We start from the raw sequence: 23,400 nt of genomic DNA on the forward strand, positions 1-23,400 counted from the left end.
GTTTTTCCTAGTAGACAATGGGACTAAGAGTATCATCCACTACCGCTGCCATCATGATGAAGCATGTCTAAACAGAAAGAGTGGGTGTGGATTAGAAGCCTGCTCTAAATTTCTCTCTTCTGTTTGACCTCTTGGCAAACTGACCGAAAAGCGGATTCTGGGAGCGAATTCACTTTCCCGCCCCCTGGGAAGGTACACTAACACCACACTAAATTCAGAACTTGTGTGTGTGTGTTCTATGGGCTTCCTGTCTGGGCAGTTCAGTGCTTTTGTTTCAAACCAAAGTTCAAGGGCTGACTCAGCTCTCTCAAGAACAAACCACTTCCCTTTATCAACATTGGTCCCTCTTCATTGTTGGTGGCCAGTGCCCAAAGAACACAAACTCGGGCCAAGTCTGGGTGTGCCTTGGGATGTCTTGACGGCTGTACAGTTGCTGCCCGGGTGTCCTGGACCTGAGCCAGGGCTTCCCCCTCTGATGCCACAGCCTTGGTTTCCCTTTCACTCAGGGATGAGGTAGCAGGTCTCAATATAAGTTATCGATGCTGGCTACCAGGGTGAGATGAGATGTTCAATTCCTTTTTGTTTCCAAACCTGCTAGGTTCCCGTGGCATCTGTAGTTCACACCATCAAATGTGACAGGATAGAGTGGAGCCCGGGTGAGATGAGAGTGGATGCTCTGGAGGCCCTGGTCTTGCTGTTATGACCCAGGGCAGGATGGATGGCAGGCGATGGTGATGATGATGGTCTGTGGTCCTCACTCATGATGATGGTGTTGATCGTAATGGTAGTAATAGTGATAACGGTAATAATGGTAATAACAAGGATGCTGCTGATGGTTGTGCTAGTAATGGCTTTGACTGTGGTAATCATAGATGATTATGATGATGATGATAATGGTGGTGATTGTGGTTAATGATGGTGATAACAGGGCTTGCAGTGGTGATGATGGTGATGACAGTAGTGGTTGTGATGATGCTGATGATGGTAGTGGTCATGTTATGAGGATGATGGCAATAATTGTGATTGTCGTGGTAATGGCAATTAGTGTGATGACATTGACAATGATTGTAAGGGTGACAGCTGTCGTATTAACGATGGTGGTGGGGTGATAATGGGGATAGTAATTGTGGTATTCTGAATAGTAATGGCCCCATTAGGCTCATAGATTTGAATGCTTGGTCATTAGACAGTGGTGCTACTTGACATGGCTTAGGAGGCGTGGCCTTGTTGGAATAGGTGTGGCTTATTGGAGAAAGTTTGTCACTCAGGGTGGCCTTTGGAGTTTCAAACACTCAAGACAGGCCCAGCGATCAGTCGGTCTCTCTCTCTCTCTCTCTCTCTCTCTCTCTCTGTCTCTGTCTCTGTCTCTCTCTCTGTGGGCCTCATGGAATGGAGGGGCAGGGCTGTCAACCCTCTTCCTCTCTTCTCTACCCTCACCCCCATAGCCCAGCTTTACACAAGTAGGATCTGCTGGAGACACCATGAAGATTTCTCACAGCCCTTCAGTTCTCTCCGTGGGAAGAAACAGAAAGCAAACACCCTCCACACACTCAGGACAGAGGATAGAGGTCTACGCATGCTGTAGGCACCAAAGGACCCCTCAGGCTGCTGATCTGAGAGGACGTGGCTTTGCTTTCTGGCTCTGGTGAGGGAAGAGGCGCATCTCTGTTAGGAGGCTGTGATGGTGGCTTTGCTTTCTGGCTCTGGTGAGGGAAGAGGCGCATCTCTGTGAGGAGGCTGTGGTGGTCTGATTAAGAATAGCCCCTAAAGGCTCCTGCATTGGAATGTTTCATCATCAGGGAGCCGTACTGCTTGAGAAGGATTAGGTGTGGCCTTGTTTGAAATGTGTCACTGGGTATCTTAGTTGGGGTTTCTATAGCTGTGAACAGACAACATGACCACAGCCACTTTTATAAATGAGAAAAAAAAATATCTAACTGGGGCAGCTTACATTGTCAGAGGGTTGTAGTTCATTATCATCATGGTGCAACATGGTGGCATGCAGGCAGATGTGGTGCTGGAGAAGGAGCTAGAAATCCAACATCAGGGCTTACAGGCAAGAGGAAGTGGTCTGTCTTACTGGGTGTAGCTTGAGCACAGAAGATCTGAAAGCCCACCCCCCACAGTAACACACTTCCTCCAACAAGGCTACACCCCCTGTTAGCGTCACTCCCTTTGGGGGCTGGGAGCCATTTCCTTTCAAACCACCACATTGGAGATGGGCTTTGAGGTTTCAAAAGCTTCTCTCTCTCTCTCTCTCTCTCTCTCTCTCTCTCTCTCTCTCTCTCTCCTCTCTCTCTCCTCTCTCTCTCTCTCTTCTCTCCTCACCCCTCTCTGCTTGTAGATCAGAATGTAACTCTCAGCTACCCTCCAGCACCATGAGTATCTGCTGCCATGCTCTCTGCCATGCTGATAATGGATTAAGCCTCTGAACATGCAGGTCCCTCACATGGGCCTTACCAAGTCCCATGGTGTCCCTTCACAGCAGTAGAACAGTGACTAAGACAGGGACCAGCTGTCTGTGAGGCAGCATCCTCTGAGAAGGCCAGCTTCACCTCACCCCCAGCCAGCCTCCTGGGTGCTGACAAAGAACACTGCTGCCTCTCCCAGCTTTCTGTCCAGTTTTTTGATCACTCATGTGTTCCCCAAGAGGGTCTTGTCTGATACTGTGCAGTGGGGTTGTGCCTGGATTTCTCTAGGGATCATGTGGAAGAAGTCACCTAGCTGCTTCTGCTCCAGTCTGGGATGACCAGGGCCACGGAGTCGGCTTATGAGGTGTGCAGTAGGCGGTGCTCCGTGCCAGGCACTGGGCTGGGCTGTGTGAGCCTCAGTCACAACATCTGCAGGCTGTGTACGGTATGGTAGAGACTGCAAAACTTCAATGGGAAGCAGGGTACAGACTTGGCGTTATTAGGAGTCTGACCTTGCCTAGTTCGAGAATCCGGCTCTGCTCTTGTCAGCAATCCATCTGCACCACACCCAGGAAGACTGAAGACTTACATTCCCAGGATCTGGGGCTGCCTACAAAAGGGACTTCTGCTTGCCTTATCTTGTCCTTGGGGGACAATCACAGCCAGGCAGGTCTGTTTGTCTTTCTGATAGCTTCTCTATCTTCCACTTCTTTCTCTTTTGTGAGATCCAACACCTGGCTGCCTCCTTTGCATACCTTTGTATTGTGTGAATGAACAGAGAGAAAAAACAAGCTGTCTCCGGAGAGATAAGCTTGTAACTGTGGTTGTAAGATCCTAGTTCTTGTCCCCTCTTTACCACCAAAGCTGTCTGGTCTTGGAGAACTTAATTCTTTTGCATCCTGGTATTGCCACATGTGTATAGTGAAGCCAACTATCGAGACCCTTGCTGGGCTACATTCCAGGCTGTCCATGCAAGTGCATGAAAACCATGCCGCAACATGAAAGTAGTGGCAGATCAATACATGCTCATAAATAATGCATACAGATTTATCATTTTATTTCACCTCCTTCCTGAGAGTTTATTTGATCTATTTCACAATGTCAAACAGAGGTTAAAATCGTATGTGAATTAAGTCCATGATGCATTGCTGCTGCATGCTTCAGTGAGAGTTACTCCAGAGTGTTAGCATCCGCCCAGTCACGCCCAAAGCAAGAAAGAGAGAAAGGGAGGGAGGGAGGGAGGAAAAGGGGAAGGAAAAGGGAAAGGGAAGGAAAGGGAAGGGAAGGGAAGGGAAGGGAAGGAAGGAAGGAAGGAAGGAAGGAAGGAAGGAAGGAAGGAAGGAAGACAACTCTTAAGGTGTTCTCACAATCTGATTTGTATCTACTAAATTAGAAGAAGCATTCACTGTTATTGAATGACCCAAGGGCAGTGCCCTCTCAGTTTCAAGGGGAAGCAGACGGAAGTGGGAGCTTAGCTGCTCCCTGTCACTCTTTCTTTCTTACCCCTCCTTACTGTTGCTGGCGGCAGCACCCCACTCTGAGGTCCTGCTGACTTCTCAGCAACCGGCCACCCATTCCCTCTTCCTCCTCCTGCTGACTTCCTTGTCCAAATGTTTTTGCAGGTGGTTAAACTAAAGGGCCAAGTGCTGTCGGTCATGTATCGGTTCCGCACCAAGAACCGGGAGTGGCTGTTGATCCGTACCAGCAGCTTCACCTTCCAGAACCCCTATTCCGATGAGATTGAGTATGTCATCTGCACCAACACCAATGTCAAGTATGTGCTCCGTCCCGTCTTTGGCTGATTATTCACATATGAGTTGCGTCCTGAATGGCTTGGCTGGATGCTCCCCCCACCCCCCACCCCCACCCCCACAGACTGTAGCTGCAGCCTGAAACCCCTACAGGGTAAAGGAGGAAGAAAAGGGGAGATTCTGGGTTCCTGTGACCATGGGGTGCATGCATCCACTCCGTATTCAGGTCATGGCACCATAGTCTCCATTCCATTCTTTTCCTCCTGACACCAAGCCAAGCAGAGGAGTTCTGCCCGTGCCTGCCTCCACATTCTATGGTGCTAACCACTCCTGGTCCTACTGATGCTAGTGAGTAGAAGAAGCTTCTGGAAGCTCTGGCCAAGGTCAGGCAGCCTGTTGTATCAATGAACACTACCACCTAAGCCCCGAAGCACCCCTCTCTGTTCCCGGCCTAGGAGCCCTGCTTCTATACACATTCCATATCCATGGAGTTGGCAGGTAGACCTGAGCTCTCCCTTGGCTCTGCTGGTTTCTAGCCTTATGATATCACATAAGTCGCTTCCTCATTTCCCCTTCTCTTCCTCGTCTGTGACATGGAAGAAAATCACTATTTTCCTCTTCTTGTGTGTGTGTGTACGGGCATGTGTTTGAAAGCCAGAAGCTGGCATCTGAAGTCCTCAGTTGCTCCCCCTTGCCTGTTGAGATGGAGTCCTTCACTAACCTTAGAGCTCACAGGTTTGGCCAAGCTTTGACTCTGCTTCCCGGTGCTGGGATCACACCAACAATGCTGAACCTGGATCGTTTACATGCGTGCTTGGGGTAGCAAACACAGCTTGCCATGCTCCCCTGACTTTGTCATCTCCCCATCCCATGGCCCCTCCTTTCCAGAGTTAAGCTTAGATCTGTGGGACAGACTTGTGGACACGGTGCCTCCTACATGGTATAGAAAACATGCCTCTTCAGATCAAATACAGAGGAAATACAGATGAAGCTGATTTTAGATGCTTTCATTTACACTATTTTGAGACTTTTTGAGAGAGAGAGAGAGAGAGAGAGAGAGAGAGAGAGAGAGAGGATTTACGTTGTAGCCCTGGTTAATCTAGAACTCATTTTATAGACAAAGCTGGCCTGGAAGTCTCAGAAGTCCACCTGCTTCTCCTCTTTCCATAATTTGACTTTGAAAGTGCTGCACGTCTAAGGAAAACCACTCTTTGAACTTGAATCTGCTCCTCCCCTGTGCTAGCAATGTGCTAGAGGGAAAGCTCCCTGGATGCTACGCTGTGGCAGTGAGTGGCAGCTCCAGGTAGCCACACACGTATGAGAGAAAACAGCCATCACTCTCCGGGTATTGCTAAGCTTGGTGCCATGAGTTAGGGGCACTGGCACGTTTTGTGGTTTTTCAATACCACACGCATGCTGGATTCATCAGGTGTAACCCTGGTGTGAGCTAGGGGGCATCCATACCCAGCGAGGAACCAGGTGGACACAAAGGTGTCCCAGCGCGTTGAAGCACGTGGAAGCCACGTCTAGGGTGACAAAGAATGTATAACGAGGCTGGCCTACTGCCCTTGTGTCTGCCACTCATGGTCACTGGACCTCCCAACCTCCATTTCCCAGGTCCTGAGCCCATGGCCTTCTTGTCCTCGTCTCCTGAAGCAGGGGATCCTTCTAAGGAGGTGCGCTGACCCTCCTCTATCAGAGCGTTCATTTCCACCAGGCCTTGCTGAGCCACTGCTGCCATCCAGCTCATCCCAGCCCCTGGCAGCCTGGCTCTCACGCTAGTCCAGCAACACGCCATCCGGAGCACACAGCTCTTGCTCCCAGCTACTTTTCCCCCAACTGTCTGCTGGACCAGCTCTTCTTCAAGACATCTCCCTTTCTGTACTTGGTACAACTGGATTCTTCTTCTACCCCATCTGCTGGTCAAACCTGTAAATGGAACAGAAGAAAAATAAGAAGCCGTAGATCCAGATGCGCAAAAAGTGATCTTATCTCAATTTTCTATGTCCTCTTCTGTCTTGGGTGCTTGATCGAAATGAGGGAATTCCGTTTCTCCCCAACAATGCCACAATGTGGAAGAGGGGTGCTCTTTACCTGGGAACCAGAAAGACAGCCTTGAGTGCCACACCCATATCTGATCCTAGGTCTCATGAAGCTAAGGAAGGCTGACAGATAGGAGCAGCGTCAAAGCATGGAGCCAGGAGAGCCCTGGGAGCTACTGTGTTCGAGGTGCAGAGTGACGGGCTTCTCGGGAGCTCACAATCTAAGGGCTCGAGGTCCTTGCCAGGGAGAGGGATAAGGTGTGGTGCCAGCCCTGACCTGCTTAGCACCTGTGCAAACCAGATCTCCGCCGCTAGGCTTATCTCTCCCAATATGGCCTCACACCTGCCAATTCAGGCTGCCAAGAAGTCATAGAAATAGACAAACACACCAACTGCTCAGAGTCCTGCACACTGTTCCAGAATCTCCCCGCTTTGGATGCCAACAGGTCGGCTGGTTGGTAGGGAAAGCCACCTCCTCTCTGGATTCTGCCTCCTTCTCTGCCCCTCATCCCTTTTTGTTCCTTCATAACACATAGTTGTGTACACAGGCCTATACAGAGCAGGGGCCCTGAGGGTGCCTACTCCCTATGGGTGACGCAGCTCCCTGGGCTCTGAGGGCGTCTTCTGCGCCACACCATCAACCCTAAATCCTCCCTGATGAGGAAGCTTGTTCCTCTCTCGCATCAGAGCCACCCCATCTACAGTAACAGCCCTGAGTCTTGGCTTGGCACCCAGCAGCCTTCTAGATTTGGATGAGAACAGACTGATGCTCCTTGTCGGGGGGAGGTTTGGCACCTTTAAGTTTTCATCATTCTCCTCTTCCAGTCTTTGTTAACCTTCTGCTGTCAGAGTCACGTTTGGTCCCAACTAATGAAGCTGAATCTCCCTGATCACCATGACCAGACATGGCCTGTGCCAGTCAAGATGGCTTACATCACTGTTCTTGTCCTTAAGGTGGAACCTGGTCCCAGGAAACATAAAGCTTGGGCTTCGAAACCATGAGAGCATAGGTAGGGGCAGACAAGTGGCAGCAGACAGTGGATAGATACAGAGGAAGAAGAAGGCAAACCAGTCCCCCAGGGCCTGTGGAAACACCCCCAGGAGGCAGCCTTGACATGAGGCCCGGAAGCAAAGTCACTCCCCTCTGCAAGCCAGCCCCACTTGAGAGGGTTGGCCTTCTTTTCTGAAAGCCAGGCACTTTGGGAAAGAAAGAAAAGCATTTTGTTCAGGGGTGGACCATCTTGCCGCCTCAGGCCGGTCATTCTGGGTAGCTCCTGGAGGGTGCGCAGGTCAGAAAGCCCCTGAGATACCTGTAGCAGGAAGAGCAGCGGCAGTGTTCTAAGGTAGGTGTTTAGTGGTAAGGCTGCAAAGCTCACTACAGACGGTAGAGGGCAGTGCTAGCCACACGTGCGAGTAGACGACCTTTCTTGAATTTGTGAGGTCAGCCTGCCAGCAGTAGGCCAGCTAGTTAGGAATGATCCTCCAGTGCCCCGTGCTTCGTGGGAGGAGCGGGGAGTTGCTTGCTTGGTAACCTTCAGCTGAGAGCATCCAAAAGCAACTTCCTGAAGAAGTTAAGCAAGCGCTGGGTGTTTAGCATTTGTGCTCAGCTGCTGAAGAGGCTCTTTGTCACCTCTGACTTCTTCCTGGCCCAGAAAAACAGGCTGATGCAACACACTGACCAGGTACACATCTGGGAACGGTGCCAGGTCTTGGTGTTAGGAAGCTGATACTCTGAAAGGCCAGTTGTAGGCTGACTAGGTGCCAGTCATGTCTCTTTTTTCACATGGGCTCAGCCTAGCACCCGCACTGTATTTCCTACCTCTCTTCCGGGACCTGACATGCAATTCTCCCTGGGCCAAACCTCTGTTACTAAAATAGCACAGTCTAAGGTTGTCTCCGGTTTTCATGACACAGGTTCCTAGTGTGTGTTTACATGCACATGTCCATGTGTGCACCCGTGTGTGTAGATGCCTGGGCGCAGATGTATGTGTCCCTATAGGGGCTGCATTAAGTGTGCATGAATCTATGCGTGTGTGCACGTATACACACCTGTGTGAGTAAGAACACGGGTTCTTAAAGTCCCACTAGGCCCAAAGTTCAGCTTTGATCACACATACTCGAGTATGATCACACATACTCGGCTCCTTCTGTAGCAGTTACCTGGTGCTACAGGTAGCAGTTGGTGTAGCAGTTGGTGGTAGGTGGAGGCTGTGGAGAACGGATGCAGAAGGAAGCAGAAGTTTGTAGGCAATCTCTGCAGACATTAGAGTATGAACTGTAACCCCAGAGGCTAAGGAGCATGGCCAGGGGGCAGCCTTGAGTGTGTCCTAGGAGCAAAGACACCATCCTCTTTGTCTTCCGTGCTGGAGCTGTCTTTCTGCAAACTAGGCAACAACTGCCGGTCAGTGAGGGGCTGGGGCTCTTCCAGTAGCAGGCTCCGAACCTGGGGAGTGTCTTGGTCCCTGCCTTTCCTTACCCTTGGAGGAAAACATGAGAACTAGAGCTGCAGGTGCGGCCTGGGACTCTAGCCCATGCCCTTCTTTGCCCCAGTAGAGGCCTTGATGGCCTCTCACGAGACGGTCACCTTCATCGGGCTGCTATTGAGCAAGCCAAGGGGCACTTTTCTCTGAACTGATACAGGGTCACATCATTCCCTACGCTGATGGAGTCAATGCCAGGTGTCCAGAGTCCCCCCAGGAGCTATGGGACGTGGAGGGTGTTTATTCTGGGCTGGGCAGAGGAGAAAGTACAAGGTCCACAGCCCTGCCAAACTGAATTAGAATTCCCTCTGTGCCAGATTCTATCTGGGGACACCACTTAAACTGGCTGAGCCTCATCTCCTCTATCTGATAATTGATAGTCTTATACCATAAAGACGTAAAGTGTTGGCCGAGTACTGGTGATCTGTCTTCCATTCTGATATTAGCAGCCTGCCAGTGAGCCATCATACTTCCCCGAGATGCAGGGAACAGGAAACAAAGTAGATAATGGAGTAAGAACAAGGAAGGACGGTGATGCTTCTTTTATAGTTAAGATTATATTGATTCTTTTTAAAAATTGAAATGGTCTCTTGTTGCCTGGAGTGGCCTTGACGATAACCTTGAACTGCTGATTCTCCTGCCTCCACATCCCTAGTGCTGGGATTACAGGCATGGGTCTCCATAACTGCTTGTGTGTGGCACTGGGGATTAAACCCACAGTTTCATGCATGCTAGGCAAGTGCTCTACCAACTCTGTTGAATCCTAACCCTCTTTTTAAATTTTTTTGAAATCTCAATTTGTTTTGAAAATTATTGTTGGTGCTCCACTCTGCTGACACGGGCTTCCACTGCCTGGGGGACATCACACGCTTCTAGCCCCATCCTTGCCTCTGAGCTTAGACTCTTGTACCATCTTGAAATGGCAAATCCTTCGCTCCCTTAGAACCTCAGTCTTTTTTATCCTCTGTCCCGCCTTGGTACTCAGCTTCACCAGAGCAAAAATCTGGGGGTTTCTGAATGAATCACCAGAACTGGTCTTGGCTGGGGGGGGGGGGGGTTGCTTTGCCTTAGCCTATTTCACTGAATGGACTTCTCAGTTTGACTCCGTAGCAGCTGCTCAGCAGGTTCTCCAACAGAGCCCCTTCCCTGGGGTCTCCAGAACTGGGTTCCTTACTCTCTACCTCGTTTGTAGCATCTGAGTTATGGGCTTCACTGTTCCCTGAAAGCAATCCTGTCTCCCTACTTTAAAACTTGAAGGTGCTGGGTGTTTCCCAGCACCCCAACATGACAGCCTGGCAGAGGAGGAGCCTGGAAGAGTGGGAGGAGCCTGAGAGTAGGAGGGGCCTAGCAGAGTAAGAGGAGCCAACCACCTCAGAATCAACCCTGAAGTCAGACCCTGCTCCACTGTAGCCGAACATCTCTGACCTACCCCGAGCCTCCAGCTCCAGCTTCTCAACCTTAGCATGTGGATGAAATAACGCCCATGAGAATCTAGTGCGAGGCTGGATGAAGAAGACGACGTGGGCCCCAATGGCAAGTGTGCACACTACAACCAGCGGCTTTGCTGCGTGCTGAACCAACTGCTCTTCTAAATTTTGCTTTTAAGACAATTTTAGTACTGTATTTTTTACCTTGCATGAAACAAAAATCATTAGATGAAGCCTACTGTTTGAGCCAGGCATGACGGCGCCTCTCTATCCTCCTAGAAGGGAAAACCCTGAAGCAGGAGGATCAAGAGTTCCAGGCCAGGCCAGGGTGCATAGCAAGATCCTGCTTCAGAAATAAAATTTGAAGGCTGAGGAGGTGGCTCAGTGGACAAAGCACAGTACAAGCATGAGACCCTGAGTGCGGATCCCCAGCATCCACGTAAACAGCTAAACAGCTCATTGTAACCCTGGAGCTGCTCCCCCCACCCCCGCCCCCCCCGTAACAGATAGATGCCTGGAGCTCATTGGCTAGCCAGTCTAGCCCATCGATGGGCTCTGGGCTCAGCGAACGATCCTGCCTCAAAGGATAAGGTGGGAGCCAACTGAGGAGGACTCCAGATGCCAGCCTCTGGTTTCTACACACGCACAAAAACAGAACACCGCGTGTGCGTGTGCCCACACCCACACACTCTTCACCTTAGCTTTTCAACAGCTCATGTAGAAGCCCAAGCCTGAAATGCAGGGGTTGAAATAAAATAGAAGCGGAAAACCTTCTAGGGATCTGTTGAGCATGGGCTACGTGCTGACTTTGAGGAGCGTGATTTCTGCCTCTTGGCTTCCGGTTCCCTCACACTGCCCTGACTTACTCTTTCACAGGCAGCTTCAGCAGCAGCAGGCGGAACTGGAGGTACACCAGCGAGATGGGCTGTCGTCTTACGACTTATCTCAGGTGAATTTCTTCTCTGTTTGGCCCTCGGAGAATTGAAACTAAACTCGCCCCGGAATCCCCACTCTAAACTAAATTAAAGCTAAATTCGCTCCCCATATCCCAAGGCACTCTGTTCCACCCTTTCTCTAGGGTACTAATTGTATTTTCAGTCCCTGGTGCCCACTGTAGCTCTTCCTTCCGGAAGTGAGCCACAGGGAGCAGAAAGTCGCGGGGGGGGGGGGGGGGGGGGGAGGCAGGTGGCCAGCCGTGGTCTGCCAACACTGAGTATCTTTCGGGGACAGAGGAAAATTCTGGTGTGGGCCTCAGTCTCACAGCCTGCAAGAGCAGGCTCTGGACTTGGCTTCTCTGGCTTCCTAGTATCTCTCTCACCTTTGCTCCCACACCTGTTTTGCTTTAATGTTTCTCTTCCTGTCATACTCCGTGTCTCTCCTTTCCTTCTCTCATCTCCTCTGGTCCCTCTTCTCTCCTCCTGTCTCTGGTCCTGCATCTGACAGCTGGCCATCAGAGGAACTGACATGGGTCAGTACCTGACCTCATTCCCAAATTAACCTTCAAGCTGTCTTCCTGATGTTTATAGTAGGTTGATTCTTTTTCATTTACCACTAAGAAAGTCCCTGTGACTCTGGCATCTCTCCTGTAACCCCTAATTCACACCTCCCAACCCAGGTGCCCTTGATCTTCAGGGATAAGCTACCAACCTTGCAAAAATAGTCAAGTCTTGAACATTAACCCTTCCACCCAAAGGGACTAAGCAGGGGACAGCATGTGACTCGTGGAAAGTACCCTCTGTGCCTTATGTGTGGGTTGCCATTGTGTTTTGTGTGCCCACAGGTCCCTGTACCCAACCTACCTGCCAGCGTTCACGAGGCGGGGAAGTCTGTGGAAAAGGCAGATGCAATCTTCTCCCAAGAGAGAGACCCTCGTTTCGCCGAGATGTTTGCGGGCATCAGTGCATGTAAGTGGCAGGCAGTGCTACGCCATGAGGCTGCGGGGCTACGGTTGTGTTCAGTCCATCTGGAGATAGCCACCCTGGAGATAAGGGCAGGAAAGGTGACTTTTGTGTGACTACCGTAGAACATAGGAAAAACCCTGTACAGGAGTCAGGACAGAGTCTCTGTTCCTGCCCTTCTCTCTTCCTTCCTGATCACCTGTGACACTCAACCTCAGGCCACGGCATCTCTTCTCTAAAATGTAAAAGGTCAGAGCACACAAAATCCATTACACAATGCCTTAGTCACTAGACTTCACCACTGTAACTAAATACCCAAGAAAACAACTTAGAAGAAAAAAAAATGGTTGTTTTGACTCTCAGTTAAAAAAGAAACTTAAAAAAAAATCACCAAAATTTCAGAAGGAAAATAAAGTAAGATGGCAAGAAAACACGAATATCAGAAATGATAAGTCATGATAATATTCAAGGACTACAGATGAGTAACCCCCAATTAACATGCTGTCACAATTCAGCATAATCAAAACAAAATGAGATGAAGTATTGAGCCCCCGGGGGCGAGTGATGAAGATGCTTTCAAATCCAGCGGGACGTAGAGTGGCAGCGTTGCCAGAGAAAGACCTGAGAATGTCCCTGTGGGCACAGGGCATCGAGCCTGAACTCACTCTAAATCTCATGAACTTTGAAATACAGAAAGGCCAAAATAATCACAAACACAGGAAGAAACTAATTAAAAAAAAAAAGTAAGCAGATCTCAGAAAGCCTTTCCTCATTTTTAACAAATAAGGTCAATGAAAATAATAAAACAGAAAGATTTAGAAGACTATATACACATTAATATATATTATTTAATATATGATATATTAATGTTTATATATTATTAAATGACATATTAATAACACATGTTAAGATGTACATATGTATGATTATGTGTGTACATATGTACATATAAACATATATTGGTACATGTATAAGTACTGTACCCTACCAAAGTCCCAGAGCACAGAAGAACAATGTGTCCACTATTTACCACCAAAGCACATGAGAAAAAAAGTAGCTTGCTTAAAGTGCTGTGTGAAGTGGTAGCTGATTTGTCCATCTGTCTGTCTGTCGCTTGTTTTGTGTGGTGCTGGAGAATGTTGGGCAAGAGCTCTACCACTCAGCTACCCCTCCAACCTCTGTGAACTGTTTATAGAAGAGGGTGGCCTGAGTCTTCTTTACCCTGTCCATTTCAGCTTTCTCTCCTCCCCACTCAAGTCTTGCTCTTCATGCCCCACCCTAAAGGCCCTGTGATTCGGCTGCAGATTGAGCTCCTGCCCCTTCAGGATGCCCCATGGTTCCACTCTAACAATGGCTGGCTTTAGTGCCCCTCACAGAGATGGTAGTAGGATATTTGGTTCCTGTGTGGTCTCCTAGCCCCAGGGCCATGAGCTGCTCACAGCTGCCCAGCAAGCTGGGCTCAGGGAGGGCACACATGCAGGATCATCACTGTCACGCATCCAGGCTGGATATTCTTCCTCTCAGTGTCTTGAGAATGACTGTATGATTGGGATATGTTGGCATCATGATGCTCTAGCCCAGTGGTTCTCAACCTTGCTAATACTGTGACCCTTTAATACAGTTCCTCATGTTGTGGTGAACCTCCCCCCCCCCCCCCCCCCCGCAAAGTAAAGTTATCTCATTGCTACTTTGTAACTGATTTTGCTACTGTTATAAATCATAATGTAAATATCCGATATGCAGGATATCAGATATTGAATGTAATGTAAATATCTGATAAACAAACCCTGTGGGGGTCGAGATCCCGAGGTTGAGAACTGCTGCTCTGGGGCCTCAGGGGCCAAGGGAGGGGTGCACTCTGGTTGACACTTGGCTGTCTAGAGGCCGCATCCATTCACATCCCATTCCTGCTTCTCACATCACCACCAAGAGCCCCTTCCTTCCCATGTAGCCTGACTGTGATGTAAGCCCAATCCTCACAGCCTGTCCCTGCAGGTGACCTGCTTGAGCAGCCCAACACCTCTGTGTGGCAGAGCAGTGGTCTTGGTGACTCAGCCTAGCCTGGGTCTGAGTGTTGCCTGAGCCCCTGGTGGAAAGCCAGGCAGCACCATCCAGCTGTCCTGGCCAGTCAGTCTGGGGTATCCTCGGTATCTGCTGAGGTCGGGGAAGGGGTCCTGGACTGGGATTCAACACCTTCCTTGGTGTTCCGTGACCTGGGACAGGCAGGGCCTCAGGTTTTTCATCTGCAGAAATGGAAGCAGATGTGTAAGCTGTTTCTGGTTTCCCAGCACTGCCCTCAGCAAACATCTGACCTGTGCTAACACACAGAATCCCCGTCACAGTCCTGTGCCACAACACCGTAGTTACCTTCTTCTTTCAGGAGGAGAAACTGAGGCAGGGGCAAGTCCAAAGAGCATCCCAGGTGACAGCTGTAACACAAAGGGCAGGGCTGAGGTCCACAGTCAGGCAGCTGAGGTTACCCGGGGTGTCCTCACATTTTCGCCCATTCCCTATTGTGTGCTCCTCTGTGAAACTGGAAGTGCCTTCCTCACTCTCAATGGCTTGCCTTCCTCACTCTCAATGGCTTGCCTTTCTCACTCTCAATGGCTTGCCTTCCTCCCTCTCAATGGCTTGCCTTCATGTGATTCGGCCACCCTAGGAGTTAGGAGAGACCACCTAAGAGGGGACATGCAAGGGTGAAGGTGAGGAGGCCATCCTCCGTGGACCTCCTAAGTTCCCGTGCCCCTGCATGGCCCGCAGCACAGGGGTGGGGGAGCCTTCACCCGCAACCCCTATGGTTTTCCTAGCGGAGAAGAAGATGATGAGCTCGGCTTCGGCGTCCGGCAGCCAGCAGATCTACTCCCAGGGAAGTCCATTCCCTGCCGGGCACTCGGGCAAGGCCTTCAGGTAGGTGCCAGGGAGGGGAATGGTAGGAGGGAAAGCCTGGGTGTCAGCATAGGTTCCGCGAGCTGAATAAGGACTGGCCATTGCTGTGCTGTGGGATGGAGCCAGGATGGAGACTCTGGACTGCTGGCTCTGTCCATCAGTCCCTCCATAAACACCAGTGTCAGTGACTCTCAGACACCAAAGGTATCAGCCTCTCTATGATCCTGGGAGGGGAGGAGTCTGTTGCCAAGATCCAGGTGGGGCTTGTTGAGAGTAACCAGAACTGCCCTTTTCTCTGATTTTGCTGAGACCATGACTGAGTACAAGGAGAAAAGATCATCCGTCATATCTGAGCCTCGGCCTCAAGGGCCATTCAAGGCACCAAGTCAAGCAGGGTGCCTAGCTTAGCATCAGGGCATGCTGTAGCTTACCGAGGAAGCTTGGCATCACCGCTGAGGACTAGGCCAGCCTCAAGTTTCTTCTAGGAAATGCAAGCATGAACCCAGGAGTTTTACCAAAGGACAGGCCAGCAATCCTCAAGGAAGACATTCTCCTATGCCCCACCAGCTACCTCTAAGATCCCTGGAAGCCTCGCATACCCCAGACCCAGCAAGATGTCATTTTCCCTACACCCCAGTTGAGCTTGGCCCGATTCTGAGCAGCGCTTCAAGGACCCTGCAGGGACCAGGGTTGGGCAGGCAAATTCAGTGCCCAGAAACTACACTGGCCACGACGGGCTAGGACTCTCCCTTCCTTGCTGTTTTAAGAACAGACTTCCTACATCAGCAGCAGGTGTGACCAGAGGCCCTAGGGAGGCTTGGTCCCAAAAAGCCCAGAGTTACAGCTGCTCCTCTTAGCATCCCAGGGAGGACTGTGCAGGCTGGGGCATGTATCGGAGGAGCACCACACAGAACAAGAACTAGAAAATGTCCTTTAATAGAAAGGGAGATGCAAGCCAGGCGGTGGTGGCACACACCTTTAATCCCAGCACTTGGGAGGCAGAGGTAGGCGGATCTCTGTGAGTTCAAGGCCAGCCTGGTCTACAAGAGCTAGTTCCAGGACAGGCTCCCAAGCTACAGAGAAACTCTGTCTCAAAAAACCAAAAGAAAACCAAAAAGGGGGGGGGGGAGAGATGCAGAGGAAATATGTATATATGATAGTACCATGGCAAGATCCATTACTTTGGAGCTAGGCATGATTGCTAACATCTATAATCCCAGGACTCAAGAGTCCAAGACAGAAAATTACCATGAATTCAGCCAGTATTAATTATACAAAGTATAATTAATATAACTGGTTTTGTAAAAGGAAATAAAATGAAAAATAAAGAAATATCCTCTGCAGGGCATGGTGGCACACATCCTTTATGCCAGCACTTGGGGAAAAATGCCTTTTGGCAGAGTCAGGTGGATCTCTGTGAGTTCCAGGATAGCCAAAGCCACTTAGTAAGAAAGACCCTCTCTCAGACAAACAAACAACAGCCAAATAAAACAAAAAGAAAATACCCTCTGAACTGAAACAACCATCTGGGGGAAATGGGAAAGAGCTGCTGTGTTAGGTCAACTCATCTAGACAGACAGACATGGTGTTTGATCAGCCAAACTTGCTTTACAATCTGCAAGGAGTCAGGGAGAACAGGAAAACGTTAGAATACAATTGTTAAGCCTGCAGTCTGTAACTCTCTTTCTTTCAAAACCCACCTAAAAACCTAAAATTAGGCACAGCCCACCTCACTCAGTATATTCACAGGCCCCCAGTGCAGACCCAGGTAGGGCCTGGAGCAGTATAAGTCTCCCTCCAGACTTTTCCATTTTCAATGGGCTTACCATCCACATCGCCCAAAACACTCCTGGAAGAAGGTCCTGGCGATACAGTGAGGATGGTGTCAGAGCATCCTGCACCAGATGTGCCGAGAGCTAGGCTTTGTGATCCATACCGCAGGTGCCTAGTAAAGGCTCAGCAAGTTAAGACACTTGAAGACCAAAGAGGTCAGCCCACAGCTTTATGCCTGACTGAGCCCCTCGCAGCGGCCTTCCATTCCCAGGTTTGTCTCAGTATTGAAGCTGACAGCCTGCCACCTATGTGCAGAGTCTGGAAGCTTCCTCAGGGCCCCAAAGGGACAAATTAACCAGAGCACGGAGAGCAGGTAGCCGGGAGTCTGATTTGTATTCTAAGACTCATGTCTCTTCTTGGAATGAAATCTTTTATAGAGATCTGGGAGTGAGCAGTGAAAGACAGTGGTAGGAAAATCCAAAAGCTGACAGACCCTGGGGGGGAAGGAGGCTGAGAATAGAAGCCTGCAAGGACCCCTGGGCAGTGAACAAGGAGGGAGAGGCAGGAATCTTTTGACAGAGACTCAGGAAAGTCGGCCGTTTTCTGGGAATGAAATGTGTCTCCTTCTCCTAGCTCTTCCGTGGTCCATGTGCCCGGAGTGAATGACATCCAGTCCTCCTCCTCTACGGGCCAGAACATATCCCAGATCTCCCGGCAGCTGAACCAAGGCCAGGTGGCATGGACAGGCAGCCGTCCACCCTTCCCAGGGCAGGTATGAATACCTATGAGGCACGACCCTGGGTTCCCAGAGTGACAGAACACATGCCATCTGCTTTTGGAGGGGTCCCGACTCTGAGGATAGGTCAGTGCTCCCAGCTAGAATAGCCAGTTCCTCGTGAGTCCCTGCCATCCCGTGGAGCACTTTGAGAGCTGGGTCCCCAGCGATTTCTGATCAACACCCCTTCTCACAACCTCCCCTTAAGAAAGAGAGCAAGAAAGAAATCAGCCTACTAATCACAATCCCAGAGAACCTAGACAACAATGAGGACCTTAAGAGAGATGTACATAGATTTAATCTACATGGAAAGTAGAAAAAGACAAGATCTTCTGAGTAAATTGGGAGTGTGGGGACCTTGGGAGAGGATTGAAGGGGAGGGAAGAGGCAGGGAGGAGGGCAGAGAGAGATTATAGCTCAATAAAAATCAATAAAATGAGAGAGAGAGAGAGAGAGAGAGAGAGAGAGAGAGAGAGAGAGAGGAAATCAGGCACCCAAAGCTTCTCCAGAGGGGAAAAAAAAGCCCCCCATCACTTTGGAGCTCTGGTAGCCACTATGCCTAGAGGGCCTATAGATACCCAACCTGGTTCCCTGGAAGATTCTAGAATGATAGATCTTATTCAGCTGAGAGGACTCCATAAACTGAACTTGGAGAAGGCAGGCCATTGTCGTCCTCAAGGTAATGTTAACCAGCTCCCTACCCCCAAGTCTCCAGGGCTAGGATGCTGGCTGACACATACTGAGCTTACCCCAGACCAGTGAAGGGAACCAGGGCCTGCTGTTCCTGAAGGGACCTCAAGGGTGGGGCTCATGGGAGGTGGGTTGGTCCTGCCTTTTCCTGTCCTAACCAGAACAAATCCTACCCCAGCCCAGCAAGACACAGTCATCTGCCTTCGGGATTGGATCGAGCCACCCCTACCCTGCTGACCCTTCTTCTTACAGTCCTCTCTCCAGTCCGGCTGCCTCCTCACCAAGTGGAAACGCCTACCCGAGTCTGGCCAACAGGACTCCGGGGTTTGGTAGGTGGGGAACAAAGGAAAGAACTCGTGTTCTGAGCCTCCTGTGTCCAGGAGCTGAACTGGGGCTTCTTCCAGAGTATAGGGCAGGGCCCCAAGGTCTCGGGATATGGGGCAGGGCCCCTGAAGTACCCCAGCTCCTCTCCTTTCTGGCTACAATCAAGAGAGTCTTGGGTGTCCTAAGTGTTGGAAGTATACATCTTGACACTGTGGTTCAGCATGGTAATTTAAAGGCAGAAATGGTATCTTTTCTTCCCTGTGTTATGATGTAACTCAGTTGCTAGTTTAACCCTACATGGCCCAAGGCAGAGACTTTCACATCCCAGAAGTAAAGCGTTCTCCATTCAGAAACCCAGAGAAGCCAGGGATGGCTGGCTGGGTCAGCAAACCCAGAAACTTCCCTTTTTTAATACCGCAATGTATATGCTATGTTCCTCTCATTCTGAGACAAGATACCTACCAAAGGTCACTGCAGGGCAGGATGGTTTACGTTGGCTCATAATTTGAGGGTCCATCCATCATCACAGGGGAAGGGTCACTCTGTCGCTGCAGCTGGGCATCGGGAGACCAATGCTGGTGCTCAGCTCACTCTTTACTATGTATTTAATATTTCCTTCGTATTTATTTTTTATTTCCCCAGCCCATGGATAGTGGTACCCCTCAGTCAGGATGACTCTTCCAAACCCAATTAATCCAACCTCTAAACTCCCTCACACACATGCCCAGAGGTTTGTCTCCTCGGTGATTCTAGATCCTAGCAACTTCATGTCATCTGTCACACTAGGGGACCCTACCTCCTGTGAATGTTTCCTTGCCCTGTGAGAAAGGCTCAGGCTGTTAAAGGTGTTGTGGCTGTGTCTTCTGCCTCCATCCCAGGCACTTCTGCCAGTTGCTCTTGGTGTGTTTGATACATTCTAGCATTTCTCCCAGGGCCGGGGTCACACTCCACAGAAGGGGTGGTCCTGCCTGATCCCTCATAGTACCGTCGCTGGGTGACATCCAAGAGGGAGGCACGCAAGGATTTTCTTTGCAGACCCATCGCCCTCGAGTGAGCAGGAAGTCAAGCCCAAACCTCCCAATTTTACTTGTCAAGTTCAGAGCTTCCGTTTAAATGGCTCACATGTCAATCTTATGGGAAAGTGCCCCATAAGACTGAGGACTGGGGACCATGGGAGAGGGGAGAAGGGGAAGGGAGAGGAAGGAAGGGGAGTGGAGAAAAATATATAGCTCAATAGAAACAATTAAAAAGAAAGAAGGAGGGGCTGGAGAGATGGCTCAGTGGTTAAGAGCACTGGTTGCTCTTCTAGAGGTCCTGAGTTCAATTCCTAGCACCCACATGGTGGCTCACAGCCATGTGTAATGAGATCTGGTGCCCTCTTCTGGCATGCAAGCACACATGGAAGGAATGTTGTATACATAATAAATAAATAAATCTTTTTTAAAAAAATAAAGGCATGCATTGCTACCACATTATAAAGAAAGGAAGGAAGGAGAACGGAAGAAAGAAAGAAAGAAAGAAAGAAAGAAAGAAAGAAAGAAAGAAAGGAAGGAAGGAAGGAAGGAAGGAAGGAAGGAAGGAAGGAAGGAAGGAAGAAAGGAAGGAAGGAAGAAAGAAAGATCTGCTGTGGAGCAGGATGCAGATGCAGGAATAGCATGTCTGAGAACCTGGCTATGAGGATGACCAGGGGAGGAAATGGGAACAGAGCAGGGGAGCTGAGGAGAAGAGAGGGAAGGAGCCCAGCTGGAGGCAGCAGAGACCCCCTCCCTCCAGAGCCATCAGCTTGTGGAGAGTGCTACCTTGCTGTGAATCCCTGCTACCAGAGGCCTCAGCCTCCACTGCCCAGGGTGTCAAGAAGCAGGGTCCTACTGGGGGTGGGGCAACCTTGGTCAAGGTCAGAGGAAAGAGAGTATAATTAGAAAGAGGACCTGGGGGAGAGGTTCACTATCAACCTCAGGGGGTGCAGGGGAAAGGAAAGAAGAAATAGAGTAGTCTCCATTAATGGTCAGTTTCATCAATTATTAACTAAAGATGAAACAGTTAAAACTGGTAGCGCAGTATGCATGTTTCAGTGACCGCCCGGCTCAATCCTGCCTGTGGATGAAAGATACCACTCTGCCTGTGGGCCTCTGGGCACCACACACATGTAACCCCGGGACTCACTGGAGAGCTGACAGAAGCACCTTGCAGCATTACAGGGGAAGTGGGGTGTAGCCCCCACTTTTCAGATGCCCAGGTTTGACCTTGCCTTAGTTCCCAAGGCTGCGTCAAAGGAAGTGTAGTCCTTGGGAACTGGAGGAAAGTTCCCTATGCTGGTCCTAAATGGACACAGATAAGTCCTACAGCCTCTGGGCTGAAAAGGAGGTGTCCCCTGCCCATCAGGAGCAGCTTCCTTCCCATCCTCTGATACCCCCACCATTCTTAAGTATGTCTGAGCATAGTCCCCAAAGGATCAGGGATACTGATGTGTGTCCCAAATGCTCTTGAGATTTAAATCAAATGCCTGCATTGTCTCTCTTGGGAGTAAGTCATAAATGTTGGATGCAACTTCCTGCTGGGAATATCTCTGGAGTTTTTCTTTTACCTTTGTAGAAGATGGCTTCTTTGGCCAGGTGGTGGTGGTGCACGCTTTTAATCCCAGCATTTGGGAAGCAGAGGAAGGCGGATATCTGTGAGTTCAAGGCCAGCCTGCCTGGTCCACAAGTTAGTTCCAGGACAGGCTCCAAACCCTGTCTCAGGAAGAAAAAAAAGAAAAAGAAAAGAATAAGGTTTCTTTACAAGGAAGACAGAAGGAGGGACAGAAAATGGGAGGGAAGGAGGAAAGGAGGAAGGGGGCTGGCAGACAGGGAAGCAAACCTGAACTGGTGGGTTGTAGGTTCAGAGAAGACGCCTGCTTATATGAAAGACTTTGGCTTTTTTTTTTCTTTCTTTCTTTCTTTCTTAAATTGCCATCCAAGGTTAAAAGTGTATGGAGCCAGGGTCTCTCCCACCTTGGATATAATGCTCAAGGGAACTTCTTTCTGCCTCAGGAATTATCTCCACACCCACAGGAATAGGACTGTAGTAAGCGAACAGAGAGGAGCTGAGGATAGTTGCCGTGCCATGCTACAGGGTCGACAGCACAGGAATCCTGAGAGGAGAAAGAGCATAGAGTACCAGCCTGGCTCGCATTGTATTTCCCAGCTATGGAGTCGGACATTTAGTTTTCGGACAGAGGCTCTGCCGCCTCTCTCATCTCCCTCTTCCTCTCTCGCCCAAATTCCTGTCACCACCAGAGATTTTCCTCTGTAGAGAGAGGAGAAAATAAAGTAAGCTTGGAGACACTAGGAGTGAGCAGAACTTAAAGGTGGTGGCCATTAAGTCTCTGCTGGGGGCAGAGCTGGATACCTTATATCCATCTTTCCACACCCAGGAGGCATCTGGACAGGGTTGGGTCTCTAAGAAAATTATCCTGGGTGATAGGAAAGCCCGGGAAAGAACTGTCATGATCCTGGCAGGCATCCAGGAAAGTGAAAAGAAGAAAGAATGGGGCGGGGGGGAATGGAGTGTGTGAATGAATTCCTTGTTAGAGAAGTTTGGGGGTATGTAATCAAGGGCCCTACCTGCATTGGGGTGCTAAGCAACCACATGGGCACCATCGCGTGAGTGGTCACGTGGCTGTTGCTGTCTCACATCTTGGCTGGTCACACAGATACCCTCTACCTGTGGTGGGAAGGGTCCCACACTAGCATGTGCACATCCATCATCAGGACATGAGTCCTCACAGGATCGGTGCATCGCACAGACTAGGCGTGGACAGGGATCGGCAGCTGTCTCCCAGGATAAGTCCCAGTCGGCAGCTGTGCCTATGCATGGTCTTATTTGCCTCCATATAAATTCTGCTGATATCCTGTAAGGCATGAATTATTTTGGGTGCTAAAAACCAAAGCCCAAGAGTTGAGAATTGGGGGTAGTATGCTTTCCCTGTTTCTGGGGATACCTAAGTCAGCACGGACGATTTCCCAGCCAGGGAGGGCCACAACTACAAGTTGTCTTGATTGGTAGAGATCAAATTTTATACCCATTTTTTTTCCCTCAATTTAAAAAGCACCTGAATTAGGTCAGCAGAGGTGTGGCAGGAAACGGGGACGTGTAAAATAGGAGTGAGTGACACGTAATCACAAACACAGGACAGATCTTGTACATTGGATGGAGTTGCATGCACAGAAGAAAGGTGTAGGCAGAAAAGAGTAGACAATATTATGGTCTCATTTCAAAGCAGGGGAGTTCATGCCTTGCCCCCCCCCCCATAAAAAAATCTAATTTTAACCAGGAACACAAAAGGTATGTCACCTTGGTCTTCTTTTGATTTCCCTTGGCCTTAGGTCCTTGGTTTTATAGCTGCTGATGGAGCAAAAGCCCATGAAAGACCTGGGAGGGAGGGCGGCTGTGTTCAGCATGCTTCTGAGCTGCTACTTTGGTAGCACGTGAGAACTGGGAGGGAGGAAATGTTCTATAATAACATGGGCGTCCTAGCTCCACATGAGGATGGTGTGGCCTGAGACCAGAAGCTCTATCATGTCCTGAGTTGGCAAACATGGAAGATCCTCAGAAAGCATCTTGTTTAAAACAGTTCACTCTGATTTAAAGTCCCATCAGCCTTTATGTGGCAACTGTATCCAGTTTAAAAAACCAACTACCTGGGGACTTTGGGATCATACACCCCGCTGGCCAAAGGCAGTGTTAATGCCCTCTGTTTTGGTCCGGGATCTGTGGGCCAATTCTGCTAGTCTACTTGGTTTATTTCTCTCTTGCTTTCCATCCACAGCCTCCCTGGCTCCAAGGGACTGGCAGTGGTGATGCAAATGAATGGTCCTGCTGCCCAGGGAGAGAAGGGGAGTTAAACTAACACCATTTACAATCCACCTCAAGACCATTGGCCACAGACACACGTGAAAGACGTT

General features: G+C 49.8%; 1 protein-coding gene across 10 annotated transcripts in view; it reads left to right on the top strand.

Annotated features, from left to right (window-relative positions):
* Positions 1-23,400, top strand: part of Arnt2 (aryl hydrocarbon receptor nuclear translocator 2) — a 160,129-nt gene that overhangs the window by 127,036 nt on the left and 9,693 nt on the right. For all 10 annotated transcript variants that reach the window (XM_087901528.1, XM_087901529.1, XM_087901521.1 and 7 more), the window contains 6 exons: positions 4,034-4,185; positions 10,988-11,060; positions 11,892-12,015; positions 14,817-14,916; positions 17,302-17,440; positions 18,312-18,462. In XM_087901528.1, the coding sequence (XP_087757654.1) occupies positions 4,034-4,185; positions 10,988-11,060; positions 11,892-12,015; positions 14,817-14,916; positions 17,302-17,440; positions 18,312-18,462 (739 nt within the window). The remainder of the gene's footprint in view (positions 1-4,033; positions 4,186-10,987; positions 11,061-11,891; positions 12,016-14,816; positions 14,917-17,301; positions 17,441-18,311; positions 18,463-23,400) is intronic.

Source organism: Myodes glareolus, chromosome 24, assembly GCF_982192425.1.
Source record: "Myodes glareolus chromosome 24, mMyoGla1.1, whole genome shotgun sequence".
Classification (NCBI taxonomy): domain Eukaryota; kingdom Metazoa; phylum Chordata; class Mammalia; order Rodentia; family Cricetidae; genus Myodes; species Myodes glareolus.